Source organism: Panthera uncia (genome assembly GCF_023721935.1).
Source record: "Panthera uncia isolate 11264 chromosome B3 unlocalized genomic scaffold, Puncia_PCG_1.0 HiC_scaffold_1, whole genome shotgun sequence".
Classification (NCBI taxonomy): Eukaryota; Metazoa; Chordata; class Mammalia; order Carnivora; family Felidae; genus Panthera; species Panthera uncia.
The window spans coordinates 82,890,368-82,915,838 of record NW_026057582.1 but is presented as its reverse complement, the minus strand read 5'-3'; the positions used below and the strand labels follow the sequence as shown (position 1 = coordinate 82,915,838).

The following is a 25,471-nucleotide window of genomic DNA, read 5'->3' as shown; positions in this document are numbered from 1 at the left end:
AATAAGCATCTTTTATACTTGAAGGAAAAAAAAAACCTTTGGAAAAGTTTTGATAATACGGCCACATATGCTCATTCCTCTGAAGAGTTTTCTGTGTTAGCAGTCACAGCAAAGCAGTCTGAGTACAGGAACAGCCACTTACTCTGGGGGAGTCCTTGGGCAAGGTACTTGTCTCCACACCAGTTTCCTATCTGTTAAATGACGGGACATTGTTCACCTCCTGAGACTCCTGTGAGAGAGCACACTGATGGCAGTGTCTGTGCCACTAATACCCTCTATCAAAATGCACCTGCCCAGATGTCCTCATCAAAATGAAGAGAGTAGGGCAGCTATGCTCTGTCCTATGGAACCCCCATGCCTCCGTTCCCATGCCTCGTAGGAGCTCCCATGGTCACAGAGCTTGCCCCACACTAAGCAAGGACAACACTAAGGCTTTCGGGCTGGGGTGAACCAAGGTCCAGGCAGTCACAAACCCATGGCCTGTGATGTGACCTTCATTCCCTCAGCAAGGAGTGCCAGCTGCCAGATACTGAGGCCCTAGCGCAGTTTCTGTTGGCCAGTTCCTTAAGCATATGACCCAAGGTGATGAGGTGGAATCTTCATCATGCACCAGTTCCCAGGTCACTGGCTAGGTGAAGGCTGGCAATCCAAGGACTTCACCTTGTCCAGTTGGTAGCTCTGGCCACCATGATGTCAAGAAGTCAACCCCAAGTTCTCACTGCCTCTGTCTCCTTTCCTCGGTCTGCTTTCCTTCTACTTCCCTGCCCTTTTTGTTTATTGGCCTTAGTTAGCCCCTGCACTGCAAGGGTTAAGAGGGACCCCCAACATAAAAAGTAGTGAGCCCGTCTGCATGCACACCCTCCCACCCCCACACAAAGATGACAGGACACACAGGAAACAATCCTTTTCTAAATCAATACAATTTTTCAAATTTATTTTTTTCTTAAAGAAGTACTTCTAATCTCTGTCAAAAGGGAGGTGAGGAAAGGTCCTCCCTCCCTTGTAAACACTGAAATACAGATCTGAGAAACCAGGGTTGACACACACAAAAAGTGCATTTTACAAAATATCAACTAAAATATATTTTACATGAATTATGCTTCCAATGAAATTCTACCAGCTGCATTTTCAGGTTCGAAAAAATATTTCGACATCTAAGATTTCAAAAGCATTTAAGTTCTGGGCAGCAGACCCTGCCTCCTGGGAGGAGGGGCCTTGATCTCCTTTCCTGCTAGGTGAGGCTGGGCTCCTCAGCAGCAAGGGCCAAGCACCCTGGGAATGAGCAGGCTCCAAGGCTGGCTCTCCAAAGGCCCCACGGCCACTATGCCAACCTCTCTTACTGCCCCACGTCTTCCTCCTGACAGCTTATTCAGTACAAGGGCACCCTAGCCCCTTCCCTTCAGGTTTGGGATTGGGCTTTCTGTATGGAAATTCACCTCTGAAGCCTCCAGGGCCCCCCTAAGCCCAGGGACCAACTGGGAGCAGCCTATAAGCACAAGGCTGGGAGCGCCCACAGGATGTGCTTCCACCTCCCTCTCTAGACCCAGCTTGACTGTCCTCACCCAGTGTCACCTCCTTACATGCCGGGTCTGTGCCTGCCCCTTCCTAGGGGAGAAGAGGGAGTGCTGCCCTCCTTGGCTCCTACCCCCAGGGGTGTGCCCTGTGTAAGTGCTCACAAGCAGGGCCCAAGCCACACTGTGCTCCCCCCTCCCCTCCCCTCCCCACCATGCTCCTCTTTGGTACAAACAGGAAAGAACCAGGCTGCTTCAGCCCCCTCACAGATAGCCCCAGGGCCAGGGCCTAGTCCTGACTAGGACAAGAGGGGGCTCAGCCTCTAATCTACTCTGGGGAGCAGCATGAGGTGAGAACGGGGCCCCTGGGCAACAGGAACAAACTGAAAATGCAGGTCCTTAGCTCCTAGAGTGAGTGGCTGCAGCTCAGCAGGTCTGTGGACTGATACAGTGTTGATTCTCGCAGGGATGTAAATTAGTGCAATCTACAAAAGACTAGGGTAAGGGGTGGCAGGGCAAGGGGAGCCACAGCACTCCTTTGGTTTGATTTCAGGTGGGTGTGGCTTGAAGAGTCATGTATGAAGTTCTGCAAGAGGTTTCCTAGAACCTCCAAGTGTAAGGCAAGAGGAAAAGTCTTCAATAAATCAGGTAGCAATTTTCCTTGCCCCCTGCCCCCCACCCCCTCCCAGCTCCCTTCTGCCCTCCCAGACATGATAAACCTCATGTTGACCAGTTAGCTTCTGGGAAGCCAGACCTGCTGGGTGGCCCTCACCAGGAGGCAGACAGGAAGCTGACTCCCACAAGTGGGCCACACCCATGACTATGTGCACTGGGTAACTTGTCCCAGCACCAGGGGCTACTGCAGGGGCAAAGGAGGAAGCCAGGGAAAGGCCCCGAGTCTAGAAAAAGCAAGTCCATGCTCTGGAAGCCAGACTCTGGCTCTCTATGCCTCAAAGGAAGGAACTCGGAGCTGTGCTAAAATCTGGGAGAGCCTGGTCCCAGGCTGATGGGGAAGCAGCGGGTCACAGTGGGTGAGGTAAAGCTGGCTCCCACTCCCTCTTGAAGGGCCCAGGGGAGGCTAAAGAGCCTAGTGGGCCTTGTTCCTGAAAGACTCTCCCCTCCCCCAGGGCCCCATGCCCCTCAGGCTTGGCCCAGTCTCAGGGAAGACTGCTTCTTTAAGTCTCCACCCAGGCAACCATAGAGAGGTACCCTGGGCCAAACTGAGGGCTGTGATGCTTTCCCTATACCCTGGCCTCCCCTTCCCTCCCAAGGGCCCAGTACCCATAGGGATCCCTGCCCTCCCCCCCAAGAGAACCACAGGCCAGCAACTTCAGGTCCCTGTGGCCCCTTAACCAAGTGCTGTGCTTCAAGCAGTACCCCCTGCCCCGAGCCCCACTTGCCCGTGGGCAGCCTCAGTGTGAGCCTGAGGAGGCTACTGAGGGTTCTTGAGGATGCGGCCATGGCGGAAGTCATAGACATGGCGGCAAAGAAACACCAGCTCAGGGTCCGTGTCCTCGGGCACTGTGCGGTGTGGCGGGGTGGAGTAGTCCGCAGAGGGGGGCACCAGTGCTGTCTTTCGGCTGGGGAGGCCCTCGCCTCGGCGCTTGGCCATGGCACAGAATCTGCAGTAACACACCACCATTTGCTGTCTTTACCACAGCCACCTTTGCAGGAAGATCAGTTCCTTCCCCACCCTGCCCATAGAGCCGGGGCATCCCCTCCCACCCCCACAAGGGCTGGTGCTGCCTCCATCCCTGTCCTGGGGGCTATGCCCTCTCTGCCAACCGCCAGTCCATCTTCTCTGTCACTGGGGAAGCACATCTGCTGGGGCCTCCCTCCCAACACCTGCCAATTCTCCTCGATGGTTCTCTGAGAGCAGTACTGTAACCATCCTCAACTCTGCCCCAACCACTCTGTCTTAGAGGAAGAACAATTTTTCTTTCTTCTACAAACATCAGATGGTGGAAGGCTGTGAAGAAGAACATTCTGGGAGGTCGGGCCCAGTGAATGAGATCCCCTTGGGAATTTCAGCCCCCGAAACAGCCCTGGGGAGTCTGAGGGGAGAGGCTAGACAGAGGTGCAGGGCACCACCCACCTGCAGTACTCAGCAAAGGTCAGCACGTAGCACTTCTCCTCGATGCAGGCCACACTGTTCTGGTCCTGATGTCTCGATGCAAAGACTTCATTCTGCAAAGGCTCAAGGAGAGAGAGGAGGTTGTTGGTACCAGGATTGGAAGCACCTACCTCCAGTAGCAAGGTGGACGTTAACTCTTCTCCTGGGACTTGTGACCTGAGGTAACTCCAGCTAGTGCCCAGGAAGCCAGGGAGCATCTCTGGAATTCTGGCCTAACTGCTCCGCACCTAGTGCCCACCCCAAGGCACTCCTCTGTTCCCTCCTTAGGTCCCTCTTACTCAGGAATAGCCAGGGGCCTGTTCCAGCACCGCCCCCCCAGCCCATGTCATCAGCCTCCTGACCCCCAGCTCAAGGGAGGAGAGGGGAACGGGTGCCCATCTCCCCATGAGATGGAAAGTCCCAGCAAGGGAAACAAAGTGAAAGGGAGCTCAGACTGTGGGTGGAGTGACCATACCGATGGCACTATCTCTCCTGGCACACAGCTGGGTAAAGTGCCCAAGAGTGTCTGGAGTCTCTTCTCTCCTCCCTCTCATGCCACAGACGGTATCAAAGGGGGCCAGGTGTGCAGTTCCACCTCCCCTTTCCTGCTGCCAGGAGGACACATCTACTTGCTCCCATTCTGGCATGCCCTTGGGGGCTTCCCTTCCTGTTCCCCTTTTAAGACAAAAGTTACTGTTCCCTTTAAAACATGAATTGGATCAGTGTTGGGAAAAGAGGCTAAAACCCAGGCCCTTCCATGGTGTCCAAGGCGACGATCACTCGACTGCCCATGGCTGCCTCCCCAACCATGTTCTTGGTGCCGCAGTTTCTCCCTCTGCCACCCCTGCCCTCCCCAACACACCTGCCAGGCGGCTCACCTCGTGCATGCTGGGACTGCGGCCTCCCTGTAAGTGCTCTGGTCTGTAATACCACAAGAGGCTCATCATCAGCTCTCCTAGGGGGACAAGAGAAGCAGTCATGGCTTGAGCTGGCAACCCCAGAGTTACTTAGACAGGCAGGAAGGCTGGCCACCTGCCCTGCAGTCTCATCCAACTTCAACGCCTGGGCCAATCCTGCAGGCTCCAGCCACCCATATCCCCTGCCTCAGGCCAAGCCTGGCAGCTCAGTGGCCTGGAATGCTGTCAGGCATGGAGGAAGAAGGGGGAAAAGGCACTGACAGTTGAGGGGGAGGGGGGGGCCGGTGCCTAGCCCTCGGTGGCGGGAAAGGTTAAAGAGCTGATCCAACCCAAACCACAAGGCCATCTGCAACCCTCAGCAGCAGACAGATGCCGGCTGAGTGGAAGGCAGACTCTGTGCCAAGAACATGAGGAGACTAGTAGCAGGTCAGACTCCAGGTAGGGGGTACCTGATTCAGGGTTCTCCCAGAGGGCAGAGATCTTGGCCACATAAGGTGTGGATGTCTTTCGTGGGCCTGACTTGAGGAGGACAGTGTCCCGGACCCGGATGGTCTCTCCGTGCCGCTCCACTGCCTGGTAGCTCTTTCGGATGGCTGGTTCTGGTTCATCCTAAGCAAGAAATCAATGACACAAACAGGCTCGTGGGGGCCACATTCAGAGTGAGGAGGGGGAAGGGAGGGAGCGAAAGACATTCTCTTTGTGCTTTCCTCAGGGCAGTCAAACCACTGAGGATGGGAAGCTGTAAAAGCAGCTTGCACAGTGGCCTCTTCTCCCTAAGCCTGGCTCTCAGGAGCAGGATGCGGATGGGAGATCCCCATGGCTGGAGAAAGAAAGAAAAATAGGAATAGGGCTGGGAAAGTGGCCTAAAGCTTCTGACGCTGCGCTATGAACACCACACCCCAAGAGCTGGCTCTCTTGCTCCAAGCCCACACCACTGACAAAGTCCTCAAACTTCCTATTGGGGCAGTATGGGTTTGACCCGTAAGCCCTTAAGTGGGGTAGCCCTGGGCAAATTAGTCTGCTGCCATGCCTCAGTTTCCTCATCTGTGAGATGGGGATAATTACATGAACACGGGATATGTACCTCCCAGGGTAGTAGTGAGGAATAATGCAGTATTTACTTTCTGCCACCCAGAAAGTACTCAATGAAGTTTAGTCAAGCATTTTCATCATCTGCATCTCCAACGTTCCTGGCATCACACTCATTTTCTCTGCCTATCCCAACGATCCCTATGCATACTCATCCAAGAAGCCTCCATGAAATCCTCCATTTTATAATCCAGGATAGAAGGGACAGTATGATCAAGGATGAGCTGTGAAGCCACTTCAGATGGGTTCCCTGAGAGTCGGCAACAGAAATGGAGGTCAACAGCTCTGACTGTATGTCCCTGGAGCTCCTCAAGGCACACGGTACAGGATCGGTGGGGCTAGGGAAGGAGGCCGGGCCAGCATGACTGGTTCCCAGGGTAGAAGCCTGGGAACCAGGCTCGAGTCCAGGGTTCCTGGAACCCACCTCAGAGCAGGTCCTGTCCCCACTGGCCCCTTCCCTCCTCCCCATCGGCTAACAGCTGGCACTCACCAAGACATAGACCGCCTTCTCACAGGCAGCCCCAACGGGAACCCAGCCGTTAGTGCGGCGGCGGCGGCGGCGGCGTGGACGTGGGCGCTGGACGCGCGGTTGCTTGGGGTGGCTGGGCCTGCAGGCAGCCTTGCTTCTCGCAGTGTGCCTACAGCTGGAGCCCGTGCGCAGACCTGACTTGGAGCCGCTAGGAGGCTTGGCGCTCTGAGGGCACGCACGGGCTACCGTCTGGGGCTCCGAGGTGGGTGTCTGAAGATGGGGGACGGGCTCCGCTGCAGGTGGCACACTGGGCACAGGGCATCCCAGGAGGGGGTGGGCAGGTGAGGCAGGGTGGCCGGCTTCCGGGAGAGGAAATTCCAGCTGGCCTAGGGACCTGCAGCCTTCTGGGGAAAAGGAGAGAGGGGTTAGGACAGGTAAGGACAAGCAGTAACAATCCCTCTGGCCCCCCCTGCTTTCAGAGCCTACTGTCTTAATTCGGAGTGTGTACCCAAGGGTCCCTGAGGTGCAAGTGGAGTCAGGGGCCTCTGAGGTAGACTGTCAGAGTGACTGGCCAAGGGTGCTTCTTGACCTTGGAGACCGGCCCACAGCTATCTCCCCCTTCTAGCCTGCAAGAAGGGCAGGTAATGGGAACAGAGTCTCTAGCTCTGACTTATTCTCCTCCGGGGCTTCCACAGTGCTAAGGAGCAGGGGAGTGGGTGTCAGCCCAGGATGTCAACCCCAGACCTGCCACTCACCGACTGTGTGACCGCAGGCAAGTCATGCTACCTCTCAGTGCCTTGCAATAGAAGCAGGAATGGCAAATATCATATAGAGTGTCCCAGGCGTTTTTCTTATCAACGTATTAACTCATCTCATCCTTACATCCTTACATCAACCCTAGGAGGTAAGTACCACTGCCACCATTCTAAATTAAGGAAACCGAGACACAAGCAGTTACTGGCTTGTCCCACGGTCACGTGTCTAAGGAAGTGGGGGAGAACATTTCACTCTAGGCAGTCTGGCTCCAGAATCTGTACTCAATTACATGCCATGTGGCCTCCCGTATGTAAAGTGCTTGGAACAATACCTGGCACGTGGTGCTTACTGGTGTTCCAGGGTAAGGGGGTAGGGTCTTGGGTCCCATGGTTTAGGGGGTCTAGATTTGGGAGAGTGGTACAAAAAAGAAGGAAAAGCCCAAAAAGCAGCCTGATCTCGTTTCTTAGTGCTCCAACTCACACCAAAACCTGAAACAACCAGTCGGGCCAGAGTCAACTGGTCTATAAAGTTGTTTTATAGACCCCTACAAGATGGGGTGTGGGGTAGTAGCAACGAGAGCCCTGGTAAGGCCCAGCCTCTCATTTCATCAGCAGCAGGGTAGACTCGCTAGACAGGATGGCTCTGGTCACCGCATTTCCACCCAGGAGCCAGGGACAGAGCCTGGAGAAGCATGTGAGGACACGCCTGCCAGTCTGGGGTAAGAGTGATCACCGTGGGGGTGTCTCATTGGCTACAGCGCAAGCCTCCCTGGTGTCTGGGCCTTGCTAGGAATGGGCCTTGCTAGGAAGCAGACACCAAAGCCACGGACCCTGTCAGCACTCTGTCTGTGCCAGGGAACTCTGCTGGTCTACTCTCGGAGTGTGCCCCCTGTTAGCCCCCAGCAAGGCGATGCCAAGTCTGGGCACCACCTCTCTCTCAAGGCCTGTATGGCCAGGGCAAAGCAATCCTGCCACGTCTGGCACCACCTATTGGGCCTGGTTACCCACCCTCCTTCCCATGAATGCTGAACTAGGCCAGCATGCAGATGGAATGGGCTCCTGGAAGGTAGAATTCTAGCTCTCCTCGAAGAAGGCAAAGGGACATAGGAACAACTTGGCAAAAGCACTAATTTCAATACCTAATTTGCTATTCAAGAGTCTGAGAATGGGTATCCTAATGGGGAGGAAGGGATGGCTCTCCCTGCCCCCTCCACCACCACGGTGCTACCTAACTACCTGGCCAAGAGATCTCTATACACAGGGGAGCCAGAGCAAAGAGCTAGACACAGGCCCCTTTTCTGGGAATACTCCTCCTTGGCTTGGGGCATGAAACTAGGGGAGTCTTCCTTTTCCAAAGCCCTACCACCCATGTTGTAACTAGACCTCAAGGAACCCCACCCAAAACATGGCCCACCCTCCTAGGACACTATCTGACTCCCTGGGACATCCCACACCTAAGAAGGCTTACCTGCTGCAAAAGGCATTTTGTAGGGGCAGCCGCCACAGGTGGTGCCAATATGGGTAAGAGACGGGGGCAACATTTCACAGATGCTGTAGCCATTCACTCCAGTGTCCTCGCTAAAGCAGTAGCGAGAGCCCCAGGGAGGGTGTTGGAAAGGGGTGCCCGCGGGCACTGAGCTCGGTGCCAAGAGGAGCCCCTCGTTAGGTGCAGCCACTGGGGACAACTTGCCCTCAGGAAGCATGGGGCAGGGGGAGTAGCCTCCACACTGCAGCCCATCTTGGCTGCAGTACAGGTAGAAGCTGCCTAGTGCAGGGAGCTCAGGCCTACCACACAGGCCACTGTAGTGGGCAGGGTTGCCAGGCATCGGCAGGGGGGACAGCTGGGGTGTAGGGAAAGAAGGCTGGTGCAGTTCCTGCTTGGGGGCAGGTGACTCCTCGCCTGGGCGCCCAGGCTCCGGCTTCAAGGCTGCCTGCCCACCCATCAGCAGGGGCAGGTGGGGGCGCAGCCCCAAGGGGCTCTCCAGAGCCTTGCTCAGGGGCTGGTAAGGTGGCTGGCTGGCCGGCCCACGAGGGGTGGCAGATGGCCATGGCTCCTCGGGGTGCTTTTGCCAGCCGGGTGGACCTACAGCCTCCCCAGAGCCAAGCCCCTGCCGGGCCTTGGGATAGTTCTTGCCATTGACTTTAGCCCACTTTGGCCTCGGAACCCTCAGTGCTGGTGGCTCTGTGGAGCGCCCATCTGCTTCTGGGTGGGCACGAGGCGGCCTCAAGGGTAGCTCCCGCTCCTGGCTCAGCTTTAGGAAGGCAGCTGCATTCAGGCTGGCCAGTCTCTTGGGAGCTGGGTCACCATCTCGACGAGCACCCTCCTCAGGTGCTGGCTCTGGGGACAGGTCCCGACTTCCCCCTCCGAGGTCCTCTAGCCGGGGCCGCTTCTTGGAAGAGGACCAGCCCCCACTGGCCCGGTCACGGTCCCGACTGCGGTGAGGGTCTCCCCCTCGACTGCGACGAGTGCCGGCCAGGCTGCCGGCATCCTCCCGCTCCAGCAGCAGGTTATTGAGGGCCTCCGCATTGAGGGAGGCCAGGCGCCTCTTGCGGGGCTGGGCAAGGGCAGTGTCCTCACTGGATGGGGCTGGGCTGGGGGGCTTGGGCAGGTCAGGGGGCAGCTCATCAGCCTCATCTGCACTCCGTGGACCAGCCACATTCTCCAGGCGGGTCAACAGCACTTTGCAGGCCTTAGGCTTCTCAGGAACTAATGGGCGCTTACGAAGTGGGTAGTTCTTGCGGCGCCCTGTGAGGTGCCCTGGGCTCTCGGGCATGCCTGCTTCCACACTCTCTGCCCCCTGCTCCATATTGCTGCCTTCCATCTGCAGGGGCTCCCGGCGGCCAGTGGGGCCCGAACTCAGCATGGGAAGGGACTTCCTCCGCGTGTGTGTCATGGAGTACTTTCGATCTGCAGGGCAGAAGGCAGGCAATGAGAGAAGCCCACCTTGCCCTGCCCTGTCTGCCTCTCCTCTGCTGCAGCCCATCCAGTGCCACCCCCCGCCCCCAACCTTCCGTCACTCTGGCCTACACTCATCCCATCTACAGCCTGGCTTTTCCCAAGACCCCTCTTCCGGGCGGGGGGGGGGGGGGCGTCCAGTGGGATCAGGCTACCAACAGCTGTGCAAGGACTGGCTGCCCCACTCTTCTCTTAACCTAGGGTCCTTCTTTGAACTAAGCCCCTATGGAAGGATGCAGACCCTGGGATGAGAAGACAGAAAGTGCTGGGGGCAAAGTTCTCAGTCTATCTATTCTTCTCCCACTAGATACTCACTGCAGGTCAAGAAGAGGCTGTGAAGATGCCAAGCCAGGATGGGGGCTTGGACGGTGGGAGCCCATCTGTTCCTTTAAAAACATCACCAACCCTTCCCCCATCCTGGGGCTTCTGCGATTGGCCACAGGAGGATAAGGACATGGACAGTGGGGAGCTAAGGTGAGGAAGTTGCCTGCTCGACTGTGGAGGTAGCAAAGTCCAGCCTGTGGAGACACCCTGCCAGGCACATACAGCAGGAAAGCCACAACGTGCATTTTGCTGGAAAAGCCCCCTGAAGGGGAAGGCCTGGCCTTGAGGAGTCCATGGTCAGGGGAGGTCTGGGCCAGCCCTAGAAGCCAGACCCACCATGGTTCAGATTCTAGGGAAGGGCAGCCCAAACAGTGCCTGTGCCCAGAGAAGGGATGTCCATAAGGCAAGGGCCAGAATCCCTGGGTAGAAAACTCGCAGAACACAAACTAGGCCTGTGGTATAGCTTTAAACCCTCACCAGCCACTAAGAGGGAAATGAAGTATCAAAGGAAAGAACTAACTCAGGGGATAAACTGGGCTGCCTTGCTAGTCCTGCCCTTTCTCAGGTCTCCTTCCTGGTAGGCAAGAAGCTGGGCAGAGAAGAGGGCTGGGGGTGGGGTGGAGTGGAGTGGGGGTAGCGGCAGAAAGCCCAAAGCCCCAGAGAGAAGATGCCCACTTGACCAGGCATCATCCCCTAACTTTACTTGGCAAATACTCCCCTTGCCCCCAACATACCTGGGGCAGCCTGGGCCCCCTCCTGAATGAGAGGCCAGAGCTGGGCTGTATCCTGGAAGCTGGCATGGCCAAGGCAATGGAGAACTGGTGGGTGGGGGGTGGGGGTGTCAGAGTCAGTGGTCAGAGACTACTGAGCTGTTCACTCCTTACCTACTCCCCAAAGCAAAGCAAGGTGCTGCCAAATAAGGTGTCAGACAAGGCTCTGCCCTCTCTGGCACCCTGCAACCCCCTCCCCACCCAGCAAGCCCAGGCTTTCCAGCTTAATTTCCCCACTGCTATTGTTATTCATACTCACTCTCCCCAGAAGCTGGGAGCAGTCCCTGCTGGGCCAGGATTTAACCCTGAAAGTCCCAAGCCTGACAGCTCCCAGGAATTCCTGAGCCCTTCCCAGCTAGCTCCTTTGGACTTGGGCCAACGGCTGGGGTCACTGGGTACCTTTTCTCCTGACACATACTCCACTAGTTGAGAAAGAGTGCTCAGAAAACGAGGCTGAGGGCACCGTGGGTGTCCCTCGCCCTCAAGAAAGGACTCGGAAAACTGGAAAAGGGAGGCACTGTGCCAGGCATTGCTCTGGCCACGTGCGGGGACCTGCCACTGCCCAGAGACCAGGCCGGGACAAGGCAGAGTCACAGGAGACAAATCCATTCCTTCCTGAAGCACAGACAGGAGAGCTCCTTAAAAAATCCCAGGCATCTGCTAGGCTCCCTAAGACTTTTTCCTGCTTCTAATCAGGGTGACCACCCATCCCTGTTTGCTCAGCAGGCTTATTAGCAATGCCTCCTTTTACTCTCAAAAGCATCCCAATTGCTTAAAATCCACAGGCCCCTTTCTCAAATGCAGGGCACCCCTGTGCTGGAGGAGGCGCAGCAATAAGAAGCACATCTGTATTTCCTACGAAAGCCTAGGCCCAGCCCTTCCCCACCCCCAAAGGGCCTGGAGACAGAGGATTTGTGAACAGACCGCATAGCTGAGCAAGAACCGAAGCCCCTCAACAGGCCCCAAGTTACCAGAGGAGTCCAGCCTGGGAATGGCTGGGGGCCAAGGCTGAGGTCACCTGGGCTTGTGGCCTTTAAGGACATGGACACCAAGTACAAAGCAAGTACAGGGCCAGATGGAAAAGAGAGGGTGCTCAGGGAGGTGCTTTCAAGCCTGGCAAACAAAAGAGCTCTTAGCTGAGAGGTGACTGGCCTGTCCCTTATTCCCCCCCATCCACCCCCAGTTTGCTGGTGGACCAGCTGCAAGAGTGGACTCTGGGATACTTGCCTCCCTTCTCAACACGCAAAAGGTCCCAGCAGGTGAAGGTTGGGAGGGAGCCTTCCACTGTAGGGAGACTGGCCCCAGAACTTGGGGTTGCATTCCCTGTAGTATCGTACCCACTGTCCCCTGATCCCAGGAAGCCTCTAAATCACAGGATGCAAGTCACATTTCCAAATCAAGCATAAGAGCCTACTGCTAGCTTCCCTTGAATCCACCAAATCCCTCATCACCAGCAAAAGAACTCCTAGCTTTCGTGTGGTGCCTAAGGCAGCAATGTCACTCACTGTTCTGAGGAGAGGCTGGGGTCTCTGCTGCCTCCCTCGCTGCCCTCCAGTCTGAGGAGAGCGAGAGAATGAGTCATGCTTTGAAGCCAGACTTGTGAGAACTTTGGCTGCAGCTTTTCCCTGGGGTGGGGCTGGGTGGAGGGGGCTCCTAGCCTGCCAGGCCCCTCTAACCTGCAGGGGTGGCCCAGCTCAAAGGGGGAAGAAAATCCTGGGAAAGCAGGAGGTGTGGCTCCCATTCCAGCTCTGCCAATGCTCCTGCTGTCCTGTCCTTACACACTAGCTCAACCAGAAACTTCCTACCACTGCAAAGAGACAAGGGTGCCTGGGTTCTCTCAGCACCACCCTTCTCTCTGGGAAGCCTTGTCCTCCCAGGCATACATGGTCTGGGCCCCCTTGAGAGAAGGTTCTTAGGAGGGACTCCCCAGGACACATTACTGCTCACCTAGACTGTGTCAAGCTAGCTCACACTGAAGAAGACCAGTCTGATCGTCCCTAGCCTGATCGGCCAACAGCCAGCTGCCATGAAGGACAGTGGCTGGCCGGTGTCCTCCATACCAAAGATCCAGCAAACCACAGGTTGAATCTAAAATCACAAGTGTATTCCAAAGACAGCAAACAGGCCATCACAGCCCCAGGCACTTTGGGTCACAAAACTGAGCTGAAGTGTCCATATCCTGTACCCCATGTCTGCTCAGGACTAGAAGTCAGCTCTACAAAAGTAAAAAGGGAAGGAAGACTTGAGTCTTGCCCGCAAACTGCGGCAGCATCATGCACCACCCTCCGCTCTCACAGGCAGAGCACACCCAAAGTGTTGTGTGCAAGGGAGGGTCAGAGGCCTGGAGCAATGTGGGCTGTGGGCACTGCTGAAGGGAAAACCAGTGTGTCAAGTCCAGATCACTCCTGCAAACGGAGGCTGCCCTTGGGCTCTCAGCTTTGGCCGCACCTCTCCCCCTACCCTTACTTACCCAGCTTCTAGAGTATACACCCACCCCCATTCTTAGGGGTTCAGGACCCAGGACTCTGCCCCACTACCCTTCCTGAAATCTCTGCATTTTAAATTCTACTTTTCAGGCTTTTAACTTTACTTTTAATAGGAGGAAAGTATGCAGGGGGGTCTTAGGCAAAGGCAGACTAGCTGGTCACCTGGGTGAGGGTCAGGAAGGTCCCTGACCCAAGCCACCTCCCAACTCCGATTACACCTAAAGCCACATGGTTGGCACTGAATTAAGCACTTCCTTCCTTTGCGCTCTCTCGGAATAATTTCCACACTCCCCCAAAGGAATAACAGTTTTTCATGAGCACTGACTTTCCTGAATCTTCTATCAGAGAAGAAAAGCAGCAAGAGCACAAAGGCACGCTCCTGTTGATTGAAATTTAGTTGGTGTTACTTCACGGAAAAACAGGTGAAGCTGCTGAAATTCTTATGATGAAGCCAGGTTAAGTCGAGTCTGGGGTCCCTCCAATCCCCCATGGCTGGTAAACTGGAAAGAACCAAACCTTCAAGCGAGGTGGACCTGGATTCGAATGTCAGCTCCGCCCCTGGTTAGCAACTTATTTAACTTCTCTGAACCTGATTTGTTCATCTAAAATGGATAAACCAAAAGGAATTTTAAGAATGGTGGTGAGGATGACGCTAGTCTCTGTGCAGAAGCCTAGTAGGGTAGGAAGCAGGCAGACCAACTTCTCCCCCACCCTCCAGACCCACAGAGGAAGGCAGTGGCTCTTGGCTTGGGGGGCAGGTTCCCCACATCAGGAGCCCAGAGCTGTTGGGGCAGAGAGAGATCTGAAAACCTAGCCTACACCTGAACTCTGCTCTGCTTCTACTCTGCCAAAGACACCCAAGTGTCAACCCCAGGTAAAGATGGAGAGGCTATGGCGGGACTTGTGTGTGTGGGGTTCCATCTACCACACAGGGAGAGGACAGGGGCAGAAACTGTATCCCAACAAACCCTAAACAACAGCTCCGTGCCTCTGGGAAACACTCAACTGGATGGTGAAAAGCCCAGGGGATGGGGTCAGGGGGGCGTGCGTTTGCCAGCTTCCTCCATCTGACTGCTGCTTCAGCACGGACACCCACAGACAGCAGAAGTGCCCGAGTCCCCGGGATGCTGCCCTGGAAGAGGAACCAGTGGCCTCAGCCACCACCGGCTCCAACTCTCCAGTGCCTGTTTAGCTTCACCTGCTGTGGGCACCCAATTCACTCTGCAGTCAAGCTGATATCCTACGACCCTGGGCAGGAAGCACCCACCCCACCAGAGGGAATTGGCCTGACCCATCTGGCCATAGCTTGTTTTATAGACTGCCTTCAGGTCTAGTGGCCAGACCACCTGCTCCTCATACTTCACTGTGGAGGCTCCCAGGAACTCAGACAGGTGGGAGCAGCTGTACGGTGAAGGTTCACACCCATCACACATTGGGTCTGGTATCTCAGCCAACCCAGCCTGGCATCCGGATCCCATCTTTGACTACTTCTGTCTACCCGGACCATCCCAGCAAGAGGGCCCAGGCATACAGGCCCAGAGCAGCACCCAAGTGTCCAGAACCCCCACTTACTTCTGGCTCCAGACGCAAAGCTGGACACCAGCCTCTCGTAACTGTAAAGGAACACAGATCTCAGTGGGGAGTTTTGACTCAAACTATAAAGTGGACTCTTCGATTTTATATAAGAATTACAATTACGTTCATGAATATAGTTAACAGTACAGATGGTGGAATCTCCTCAGTAGAAAATGCCAGGGCCCTCATTGTGAGACAAGGCCCTTCTTTTAGTGGGGGCTGAGAGTGAGAGAGACAGTGTACCCCTAGGGTCCAGAAATCAACATACACACATGGACAACTGCACTACGACAGTGGGCAGAGAGCACTGTATTTTAGTTACACCATGGTGCTCTGTTTTAAGAAATTCTAACCTGACAAATTAGAAGGCAATCACATGCAATACAAAACTGGTCTTTAGGGGCGCCTGGGTGGCACAGTCGGTTAAGCGTCCGACTTCAGCCAGGTCACGATCTCGCGGTCTGTGAGTTCGAGCCCCGTGTCAGGCTCTGGGCTGATGGCTCGGAGCCTGGAGCCTGTTTCCGATTCTGTGTCTCCCTCTCTCTCTGCCCCTCCCCCGTTCATGCTCTGTCTCTCTCTGTCCAAAAAAAAAAAAAAAAAACGTTAAAAAAAAAAATTAAAAAAAAAACAAAAAAAAACAAAAAAAACCTGGTCTTTAGAGGGTTTCCTTAAAGGCACACGCACCTACTTCAGGTGATGTGCTTTCTCTAGCTTCTTCCTAGTGCACAGCTTCTCTGTGCACAAAGTAGACCTGTAGCTGCAGGGGCCATTCCCGCTAAGCCAGAGCACCTGCTACTCATTCCCAGGCACATGGCATCTCTTGTCACCTTTGCTCATTCAGCCAACATCTGCTGACCTCCCATCATGGCTCAACACAGCAAATGTGACACCTGCAGGGGCTAGAAGCCACTTCATACTGCTGCTAATCCTAAGTGGGCTTGGTGCACAGCCTGAACTCTGAGCCTTGGTTTCCTTGTCTACACAGCAAAGTTGTTATGAGGATCAAGTTGAATGATCACGTGTGTCAAGTGCCTAGCAGAATACCTGGTATAAGTCAGATGCGCAACACAAGCTCGTTCTTTTTCCCTGCGTGTCAAGTATTAGGCTAAATGCTGAAAAAAATGCAAAAAAGACTACGAAACTGGAGCGTGGGCTGGTAGGAAGAAAGAGGACAAGCGAGTGTGACAAGGATTGTAACACGGTGCTTAGAGTTTGATGTGGAGAGCTATGGCTCCACGGTAGCCTCACTAAGTGACATATGCACCAGGTCTTCGTTTACAGACACTGACTGAGGGCCTGTTTCATGCGCGGTGTACTGAGGGAAAAACAACCTGAGAAATGTGCTGCATCAATGCTTGGATGTAGGAAGGAGCGGTGGACAAAAACTGAAGTCCTGAGGCAGGAGACAGATGAAGCTATTCCCAGACTCACCCTTATTAGCTCCATGTAGGATTACTCCAGCCTGGGGGACAAGAGAGTTCCGGGCTAAGGCTCCCTCAGACTCTCCCAACCAGACTCCACAGTGCCCAGGCTGGGCCAGCAGCAGATCTATTCCTGCAGCAGGACCCATTCACTCTGGGCAGTTAAAAGTGTGGGAGAAATAAAACAGAAAGATACAGGGCACCCCAAACCTCAGCAACAGGTCCTCAGCAGAACTGAGAGGAAATGTCATGCTACTGACACACAATTCTTCAAAAAACACGACAATACCTCACGAGCCTGCTCTGGGCACCTGCCCAGAAGGGCAAAGGATATGTGTCGGTTCAACCACCAGGACACTCCAGGAACCAACAACTTAGATTTCTAAAGCGGCTTGCCAAGACTGGAGGTGCTATCTCTTGTCCTGAACAGAAGAAGCTGGCTGGCCAGGCCAAGCTGGGAGCTCTGCCCTCAGCCTCCCCAGCAGAGTGCTAACCTTCTGAATGAGCCAGCCATGAGCAACGAGACCCAAGACCAGGCCTTCCCAACACTCCACCAGCACAAGCAGAACCACAAGGCCAACCCTACCAGAGTTACAGGCGCCCCACACAAATAGCTCAGACATGACTAATTAACTAAGTGATTAGGGCCACCCTCATTAGGATGCAAGCTCTATGGGGACAGGTGGGCTCTGCCTGCCTTACCACTAAATCTCACCCACAGGGCTTAATAAAAGCTTGTTGAGTGAACAAAGATCTGGCCACCTACCTGCTCCACCACATTTAAAACATTTCTACCCTAGACTGATGGCATCACTTGGAGCCCAGGACAGGAAACTCTGACCCCCTAATTCTCTCCCATCCCCAGGACTGTGCCTCTTCGACGTAATCAACAGTTCAATAGGGCTACTTTAGGAAATCTCTCGTATTTACACAGCACAATGCTCTTTCATTACTATCCTTTTCCTTCTCTCTCTCAAATAGCCCAGCTATACCTCAGGAATATATTCCGCTCACTCCACTTCTTACCATAAACCGTTAAGCAAGCAAGGGTGGCACACTCTAGTATAGAGGCACACTTGTATTAAGACAAAGAATGCCACAGATATTAAGGTGAACTCAGCAGCGAAGAACCAGGGTTAGCATTATCAGTCCCCAAATCACCTAAGTGTGCAGTGTAGGGAATTCTCAATTCAGCACAGAGCCTTCTAGTCTAACAGGATGGCTGATGTTTGTCAAGCACTCACTACCCACCCACCCTCCACTCTCTGCAGGTACCATTCACTCTCATTTATCCTCACAACCGCCTCATGAGGTGGTTGCTATCATCTTGTCCTAACAAGGAGAGAACAGGTAGAGAGGGTAAAAGAACTCGCCCACACTCCTGTGCTGTCAGTGCTAGAGGCAGGGCATCTAGGGTCAGTCCCCCAAAGCCCACAGCCCCAATGCAATACAGGACAACTGTGGGCTCACAGACCAACATTCAAGATCAACTTGTACATTCAATTTTGTTTTTCTGTGTTGTTTTAAATTATTAGTAATAGCGTCTTATTTATTTTTCCTAATTTTTCACCACAAAGGAACTAAAGATGTACTCCAATTAAATGGCATTGGTGGGCTGGCCAGAGAACATAAACATAATTTTACAAACTGTTTCTACAGCAAAGTCTGCTCAAAATCCCCAGTCAACTCTTATATGCACTTTGGAAAGAAATCCATTTTATATCCTAGAAAGGGGTGAGGGCTTCAAAGATACGTTGTCTTGATTTTACAATAAATCCAGAAATGAAGGCTACAGACTTCCCCCACGGATCTCACCACATCGCTTGAACCAGATGGAATCTTCCTCCAGTCTGAACTGCAATCAAGACTGCAATTTGGTCATCACACTCCAAACAGCAATCTTAATATTCAAAGATGTGTCAGCTACCCCTTGGCTACCTCCCTGTGGGCTGAGTAAATCTAAGTCCTTTCAATGTTCTCTGGAGATCATCTCTTACAGTCGTTTCACCCACTTTATAATTCTTTTCTACATTGTCCGATCTGTGTGAACCCCTCCAGGCACATGGCAGGGGACGCCCCTCACTTCATGATGAGGGCCTGCCGACTTTGACTATAGTAGGAATGTGACTCCATCTTCCCTCCTGGCATACCTGTCAGGGTATCCTGGCATCAAACTGGACCCTAATTTCTTTCCCATGATTTCTTCCAAGATCTTCTAAACCCTAACGATTCACCTCTATTCAACCACCTGGCCAAATGAGAATGTGATTAACAATCTCCTCTCCACTCCCATTTTAGACAGGTAGGCTATAGCTGGAGATGGGCCTAAGTGTGGGCCACCCCTCTCCTCTGCAGGAAACTGAAGGAGCTCCATGGGGGTTCCAGATTGAAGGGAAGTAGGAGCAGCCATCACCACTCCAGGTGAGATCTTGGGGTCACAAAAGGCGGAAAGCATACCAGGTCCCTCCTCCTTAACCAAGGATGGAGGGGAGGTGGACAAAGCTCCCACCCCAACCCCCACCCCCTGTTCCACCACAAGCCACTGGAAAAGGAAACTAATGAGAAAAAAGACATAGACACCAAGTTCCTGCCTGGCATTGATCCTGTTAACTAAGAGTCACTTATTTTTCGTTCAGGTAACTCGGTCACGGTGCCTTGGAAAAAAAATTCCCATTTCAAATCTCAGAAAGGCTCAGAGACAAACCCATTCTTTTATTCCTGGTGGATCAGGCCTGCGGGATCTCAAGGACAACATTTTTGTTTTTGTTTTTTGTAGGATGCTGAGTCAGGTGAATAACCAACCAACCTCTGCAGGTGTTTCCCGCTGGGAAAAATGGAATCTGGCTGAAAATCCTTCCCAGGACACAATACAAAGTCTCGAGCAGGACTCTGCCCTGAGGCCTGCTCACCAAACCCACAGTCCTCTGGTTGTGAGCTTCTACACCACCCCGCCTAGGGCACCGATCTCCCCACTGGAACCCCAGGGCCTGCTGCTGCTACTCAGCTCTGCAAAGCCAAGGGGGAGAGGGAGCTCAGTGGAGCTGAGGGGGCTTGTCCGGCCATCTGGACAGGCCCCTGCAGCCTCGACTGCTGCTGTTCCTCCTGTTGTTCCTCCTCCTCCTCTTCCTCTTCCTCCTCCTCCTCCTCCGTTAGCTGGGTTACTGCTCATTAGTGGTAGTACCAGGAGGTGGGCAAGGGACACGTAAAGGAGCTGAAATTCAAACCAGCCCATTTCATTCCAGTTAGGTGCCTCCCATAAAACCAGGCAGGATTTCATCATCCAAGTTCTCCCCGTCCCCTGTCCTGAGGAGGTCGAAAGAGCCCAAACTTTGAGGAGCTGCAGAATCTCAGGACCCCAGGTGTCAGGAGCCTAGGTTTCTAATCTTCGTGAGCTGTTAACTATTCTCTGTATTTTCTGTCTTGTCATGGTTAACAGACCCTCTAGCTGTGAGCTGACCCACAGAGTCAAGGCCCTGGACCTACAGAGCAGGAGTGCATGCTGGGGCTGCCCTTAGTATCGAAGCACTCTCCTTGTCCCTCCAAAGTCCCCGGCATAAATGGCAAGTTCACAAAGGAAGTGAGTCTTGCCAGACTGTGCTAGCGAATTCCCATAAATACTTGGGCCAGGGTAGTACTGCTTATGTAAAATGCTTCCCCATTGAGAGATGCTGCTTTATTTACATTCTTCACAACCCATTCATAAAAAGGAGGCCCTTTAATGTTGGGGCTGTTCGTATAATGCTCCATAAACCTGGCAGCTTCGGCTGGCAGCCTTAGTTCAACACAGGCTACTTCTCAACTCCAGAGACTTTTTTCCCTTAAGATTTTTATTTTCTTTAATGACTCACCTTGCGACAGGGCGCTGAGGCCAGATGTTGCCGGAATAAGGCCAAGAGGAATAAGGACAGATAAAATTAAAACACACAAGTCCTCCTGAATGCTAGGACAGAGAGGTGGGGAGAGATGAAAATCAATAAATTGAAAATCCCCATACAACTTCAATGTGAAGTATGTATTTTGGGACGTTGAATTCCTTCCAGGTTTACTGAAACTGCTTTTAGGGATGTCAAAAGGGTCCCCGACTTATACCTCTACATACCAGACGTGGTGTGGAGGAATTTTTTTTTTAACCCCGAAACAAAAGAAAGATGAAGGCTCATTCTGGCTTTTAACTTGCATTACGGATGAATAAAAAACAGTAATTTTCTCTGCTTCTTCACAGACATGTTCCAGGGGCTGCTGGATCCAAGAGGGGCACAACTGGCTCAAGGTAATGAAACTCAGACAAACCCCAGAAAGAGAAGAAGGACTGTGCTCGAGGATGCACAGCAAAACAGCCTGAGCAGCTGAGGAGAGAGCCCAGGAAATGCATTCTGAGGTAGCTTGTCTTCCGCTATAGTAGAAGCAAGGAAGAGAGAAGTAGTAGGGATTTTTTTTAATTGACGGGGAGCGGTCTGCATTGCCATGGCAACTGTGAGGGGTGGCCTTCCCGCTTGGAAGGGAAATGCTGGTCCATTAATCATCAAACTGGGGCACAAAAGGGAGGTTTGGGGGAAAGGGGATGGATGCACAATTTATTTTTTCACTGTCTAGACTCAAACCAGTCACCAGCCCTCTTTCACATTTCCCCCATGGTCCAAGGTTTGATGGTAAACAAAATCGGAAGTTCCAAGAGAGCTGGGATCCTAGTTTTCCCTTCTGATGAGTCCAGTGTGGGGCTGATCACGCCTCCATGTCAGTGATAATCACCTCTTCCAATGCCAGTCCCCAAAGTCCCGTCCACGGGCCAGACCAGGAATCTTTTTCTTTTCTGTTCTCAAAACCGTGTTTTCTCCCTCATTTACACCCAGGATTTTGAGAAGAGATAAAACATATGGATTCATTTAGCATGGACAACAAGGAAAATTGCATAAGAGCAGCAAAGCCGGGTGGAGAGAATGGCCTGGTGGGGTAGGGGGAAAACAGGATTCCAGCCCTTTTCCAATTCATGTCTATATGGTGTCATGTGAGCAATCCACAGGACAGACTCTCCACCAGCTGGAATATCAGAAACAACAGCTAAGTTTCGTTTGTTCCCCACGCTAAAGCAACCCCAACCCCAGTGTGCCCTATGTGTGTGCTTTTGACAGAAAATATTGGAAACCACCAAGGACTCCATACTGAGCATTTCTTAGGAAGAAGGGAAGGTTTCCCCTGTTCCCAATCAACTAAGCAGCCAATTGCATTTATTTATTTATTCAACAAAAACAACACACAGTGCACTATACTAGAAATCCTGAAATACTCTGTCTCTCTCTCTCTCTCTCTCTCACACACACACACACACAGATTTAACACTCATACTGTCCCTTGTCTTAATAAACTTCCAACTTACAAAACCACTCAAGAAGACACCATGTTATAAAATTCAGGGTCACAATCCCAGAGGCAAACAATGTTGGCCTGGAGTGGCCTGACAGCAAAACAAAGATGAGTAGGGTTCAGGTGGGAAGAGAGGAAGGCAAAAGGCTCCTCTACTGGAGAGAGCAGCAGACAGAAAGATGCAGGGAGATAGCTGTGTCCAGCATGGCCAGGGGAGAGCCATAGAGGACACGTCTAGGGTCAGACTGCAGGAAAAAAAGAGCCACTCAAAGTGTGTGAACAGGGGAGTGACATGGGGGAAGGAGTGCTTTAGAAAGAAGGCTCTAGCAGCTGTGTACAGACTGGATCAGACGGGCCAGAGGAAGCAGGAGGGAAAAGGGGGCCATGACAACATAGGCCTGACATGGGGACAGCAGAACAACAGGAAGAAAAGGGAGATACAAAAAACAAAGAAAGTCTTAACTGGAGTATACTCTCCAGAGCAAACCCTCCTAAACACCTGAGCTGTCTGACTTGAGTCTGCTGCCAGGCAAAAGCCTGTCAAAGAGGGAAACACTGTTTTGGTAATTTCCCTTTACGTCCCAGTGGCCAGACCAGCTTACCCCCTTCTGACTGCTACCAAAAGAAATCACATACCGTGTGGCCCTAGGGGAGGCAAGAAGGCCTTGAAATTCTTCACCATTCTCTGAATCTTAGACGTACAATTACATCCTCTCAGAATAAACTTTAGTCTCTTGCATGAGGTAATACCTCCCTTTCCCATAAGCCTCAACTCCACTCAGGCTGGGGTTTAGACCCTTCTGAGGAGGGGGCCAGAGGGCGACCATGAATTAACTCCATGCCCATACTAAGCAAGGCTGACATGCAGCCTTCCCAGGATTATAGCCAACCACAGCTAGGAGCAGCTCCTAATTAACAGCCACCTGAGGTGGGACTTGAACCCAGAAACTCAGCAAAAGCAGACATTCAAAACAGTCTCAGCCTCCCTGTCTTTGTGATCACAACTCTTCAAAGAGGTACAGGGTCCCATGAGGAGCCCAGGAGTTCTGAGTGGGTTTTTAGAAATGGAAAACAGCATCGAGCTTAGAGCAGATCACTGGTGGGGACAGATGCACTCAGTAGCTTAAGCCACTGGTTCCCAAGTGTCCTCTAGCTAGCCAAGGACAGTGGTGTCCCTCCAGGACATGTGCTCCCTCTAGGGTCCTTTTCTCCGTTTTTCAAAAGACATGGGAGTGGAGATGGTGCTGGGAAAGTCTCTCAGGTGGCATAAAGGAAAAAGACTGGAAACCTTTTCATTTAATCATTAAATTCCTGCCTGGATTTATAAACTCCAGCTACTCATTTCCCTTTGTGGGTACCTTCCTAGCTAAAGAAAAGTGCTGAAAACAATTGTGGATGGGTTGCTGGAGAACACTGGGGGGGGGGGGGCATCTCCTAGTCTTCAATCCAATTGGTCTTCTGCCCTAAGACTGTCGACAATAGACGACTAGAAGATATCCCAGGTGGGACTAAACCTCTGTCCATGGAGCAGACACTGCTTGCTGAAACCCCTCGTTCCTGGCAGGGTCTAGAGTGGCTCACCAGACTGTTGCCTTGGAGTCTACCAACCCGGTCCCATCAGCCAAGGCCCACCTTGTGCACCACCTCTGCCCCTCTGCTCCGGCCGGGTGGACCCCACTCTTCCCAGAACCAGGAGGCGATCGGCGGCTGGAGTGGTGAGCCACTGCCGCGGCTTCTCCCGGCGGGCACCCCGGCCCCCGCAATCCCTGGGGCAGAGTCCGGCCCGGTCGCCCGCCTCTGGGGGTGGGTAGCTCGGACCTGTTCCCCTCCCCGACGCCACCACCTGCGCCCGCTCAGGCGCCGCCTTTGTCCGGCGCTTCACCGCGGAGCGGGCCCCTCGGGCCCGACCTGACCTGGCCCCCGGCCCCAGAGAAGAGGCGGCGAGGCGGGCAGGGCCAGACCAGGCCCGGCCACGAGCACGGGGTCCCGCTGTCACTTGGAGGCGGTCTGACAACTTCGATCCCCCCGCCCCACCTCGGACTCGGCCGCCGCTCCGCACGGTCTCCGCCGGGCCTCCCGCGGCCCACACTCGCTCCTCGAACCGGTTCCCTTCCGTCTTCGGCGCCTCCCTTCCTCCCGGCACGATAGGGTCGGGTCTACACTACCCCCCGCCCCGGTGTGGCCCCCATCCCCAGCCCCCCATCCAGCAACAACCGGTCACCTCCCAGCGCGGGAGGGCGCCCCCCACCCTGAGCCGGCGATCCCGCGGCGCCGCCCCCGGCCGCGGCCCCTTGCCTCGGGGACCGCGATGGGGGAGGGGGCGCGGCGGGAGGGGGTGCCGGGGGCCTTGCCGCCCGCGCACTCGGAGGCGAGCCCGCTCCACCGCGGCGAGGAAACGACCGGCGTCCTCCCGCCCTCCGCGGCCCGGGACGCCCTCGCCGCCGCCGCCCGGCCGAGCTGCCACCCTGCGGCCGCCACCCACCCCGCCCCCAGCCTGAGTGGCGGGCGGCCCCCGGGGGCTGTCACCTCGAGGCGCGCTGCGCTCCCCGATGGCGGGACCGTGGCGCCGGACCCGGGGGAGGGAGGCGGCGCGAGCAAGCGGGCGGCCGCACCTGCTTCGCGTCGTCCGTCCGTCCGTCCCTTCCCGGGCTGGCGGGGGCGGCGGCGCGGCGCGCTCGGTGGGGCGCGCTGACGGGCGGCCGGTCCTCTCCCCTTCACTCGTCTGCCTCCCTAGCTCGCTCCCTCTCGCCCGCTCGTCCCTTTTCCCTCCCTCCTCGACCCCGGCCCCTAGCTCACCCGGACAGCGGCGCGGACGGCGCGGCTCTGGGCGCCCGCAGGCCCCAGCCGGGCTGGAATCCGGCGGCTGGAACCCCCCGGGGGCGCTCAATTCCCGGGCTCCACGCTGCTGCGTCAGCGCCTCCTCCTGGGGGCCGGGGCCGGGCGGGCGGAGCGGGGGCCGCGGCCGGGCGGGGCCGTCGGGGGGGCGGGAGCGCCTGGCCGGGGCGGGCGGACGGCGGGGGCCGGACGGGCGGGGCAGGCAGCCGGACGGGCGAGCGGCGGGGGCCGGGCTCCGGGATCCGCTACGCCGCTCGCGGTTCCCCCACAAACTCCCCGAGAGCGGAGCCTCCGCCGCCCTCCTTCCTGCTTCCTCGTCCCCAGCCAATCAGCGGCGCGCCCCTCGCCCAGCTCCGCCAATCAGCCGCCCCGCCCTGCGCTGGCCCCGCCAGCCAATCCGGCCCTCGGCTCCCCCTCCCGGTCTCCGACCAATCAGAACCGTGGGTCGGTCGTCCCAACGCAGGGGGCAGCACGAGGCGGCCGGGGGAGGCGGTGCGGGGAGTGGTGGGGCCTGGGGGGAGGGGTACGGTGCCAAGGGTGGTGGCGGGGGGTGGTTTTCTTTGCCGGCTTCTTGGATTTTTTCTTCGGCTGCAGAGCCTGAACCGGTATCCCATGGTGACCCGACCCAGGAGCCCCAGTCCCCCAGCTGCTACCCCATCCCCCGAGAAATCTTATCTCGCCCCCGCCCTGGCCGTCACCCCTCTACATCCCCTTTCCCCCTTCTCCTCCCTAGCACACACTGTAGAAAACTGCGGACCGAGAAGCACCCCACCCTCGCCAGCGGCTGCTGCCCCCCGGGCAAAGGCTCGGGAAGACCAGCCGAAAAATCAAGCGAGGACAACCCCCCTTTCCTGCAGAAAGGGCCCCAGACTCCAGCGAAAGGGCCCCG

General features: G+C 54.9%; 1 protein-coding gene across 4 annotated transcripts; it reads right to left on the bottom strand.

Moving 5' to 3' along the window:
- Positions 1-901: 901 nt before the first annotated feature.
- Positions 902-24,906, bottom strand: BAHD1 (bromo adjacent homology domain containing 1). 4 transcript variants are annotated; one of them, XM_049613351.1, is made up of 7 exons: positions 24,544-24,906; positions 8,323-9,762; positions 6,121-6,503; positions 4,991-5,150; positions 4,503-4,579; positions 3,607-3,707; positions 902-3,133 (listed from the first exon to the last, which is right to left on the bottom strand). In XM_049613351.1, exons 2-7 carry the CDS (start codon positions 9,746-9,748, stop codon positions 2,944-2,946), a joined length of 2,337 nt encoding a protein of 778 aa, XP_049469308.1. In that variant the 5' UTR covers positions 9,749-9,762; positions 24,544-24,906; the 3' UTR covers positions 902-2,943. The 4 variants fall into 4 exon arrangements, with proteins under 4 accessions (XP_049469308.1, XP_049469304.1, XP_049469307.1 ...); XM_049613347.1 differs by lacking the exon at positions 24,544-24,906 and adding an exon at positions 10,869-15,564; XM_049613350.1 differs by lacking the exon at positions 24,544-24,906 and adding an exon at positions 10,869-15,564 and having other exon boundaries at positions 3,607-3,698.
- Positions 24,907-25,471: the final 565 nt, after the last annotated feature.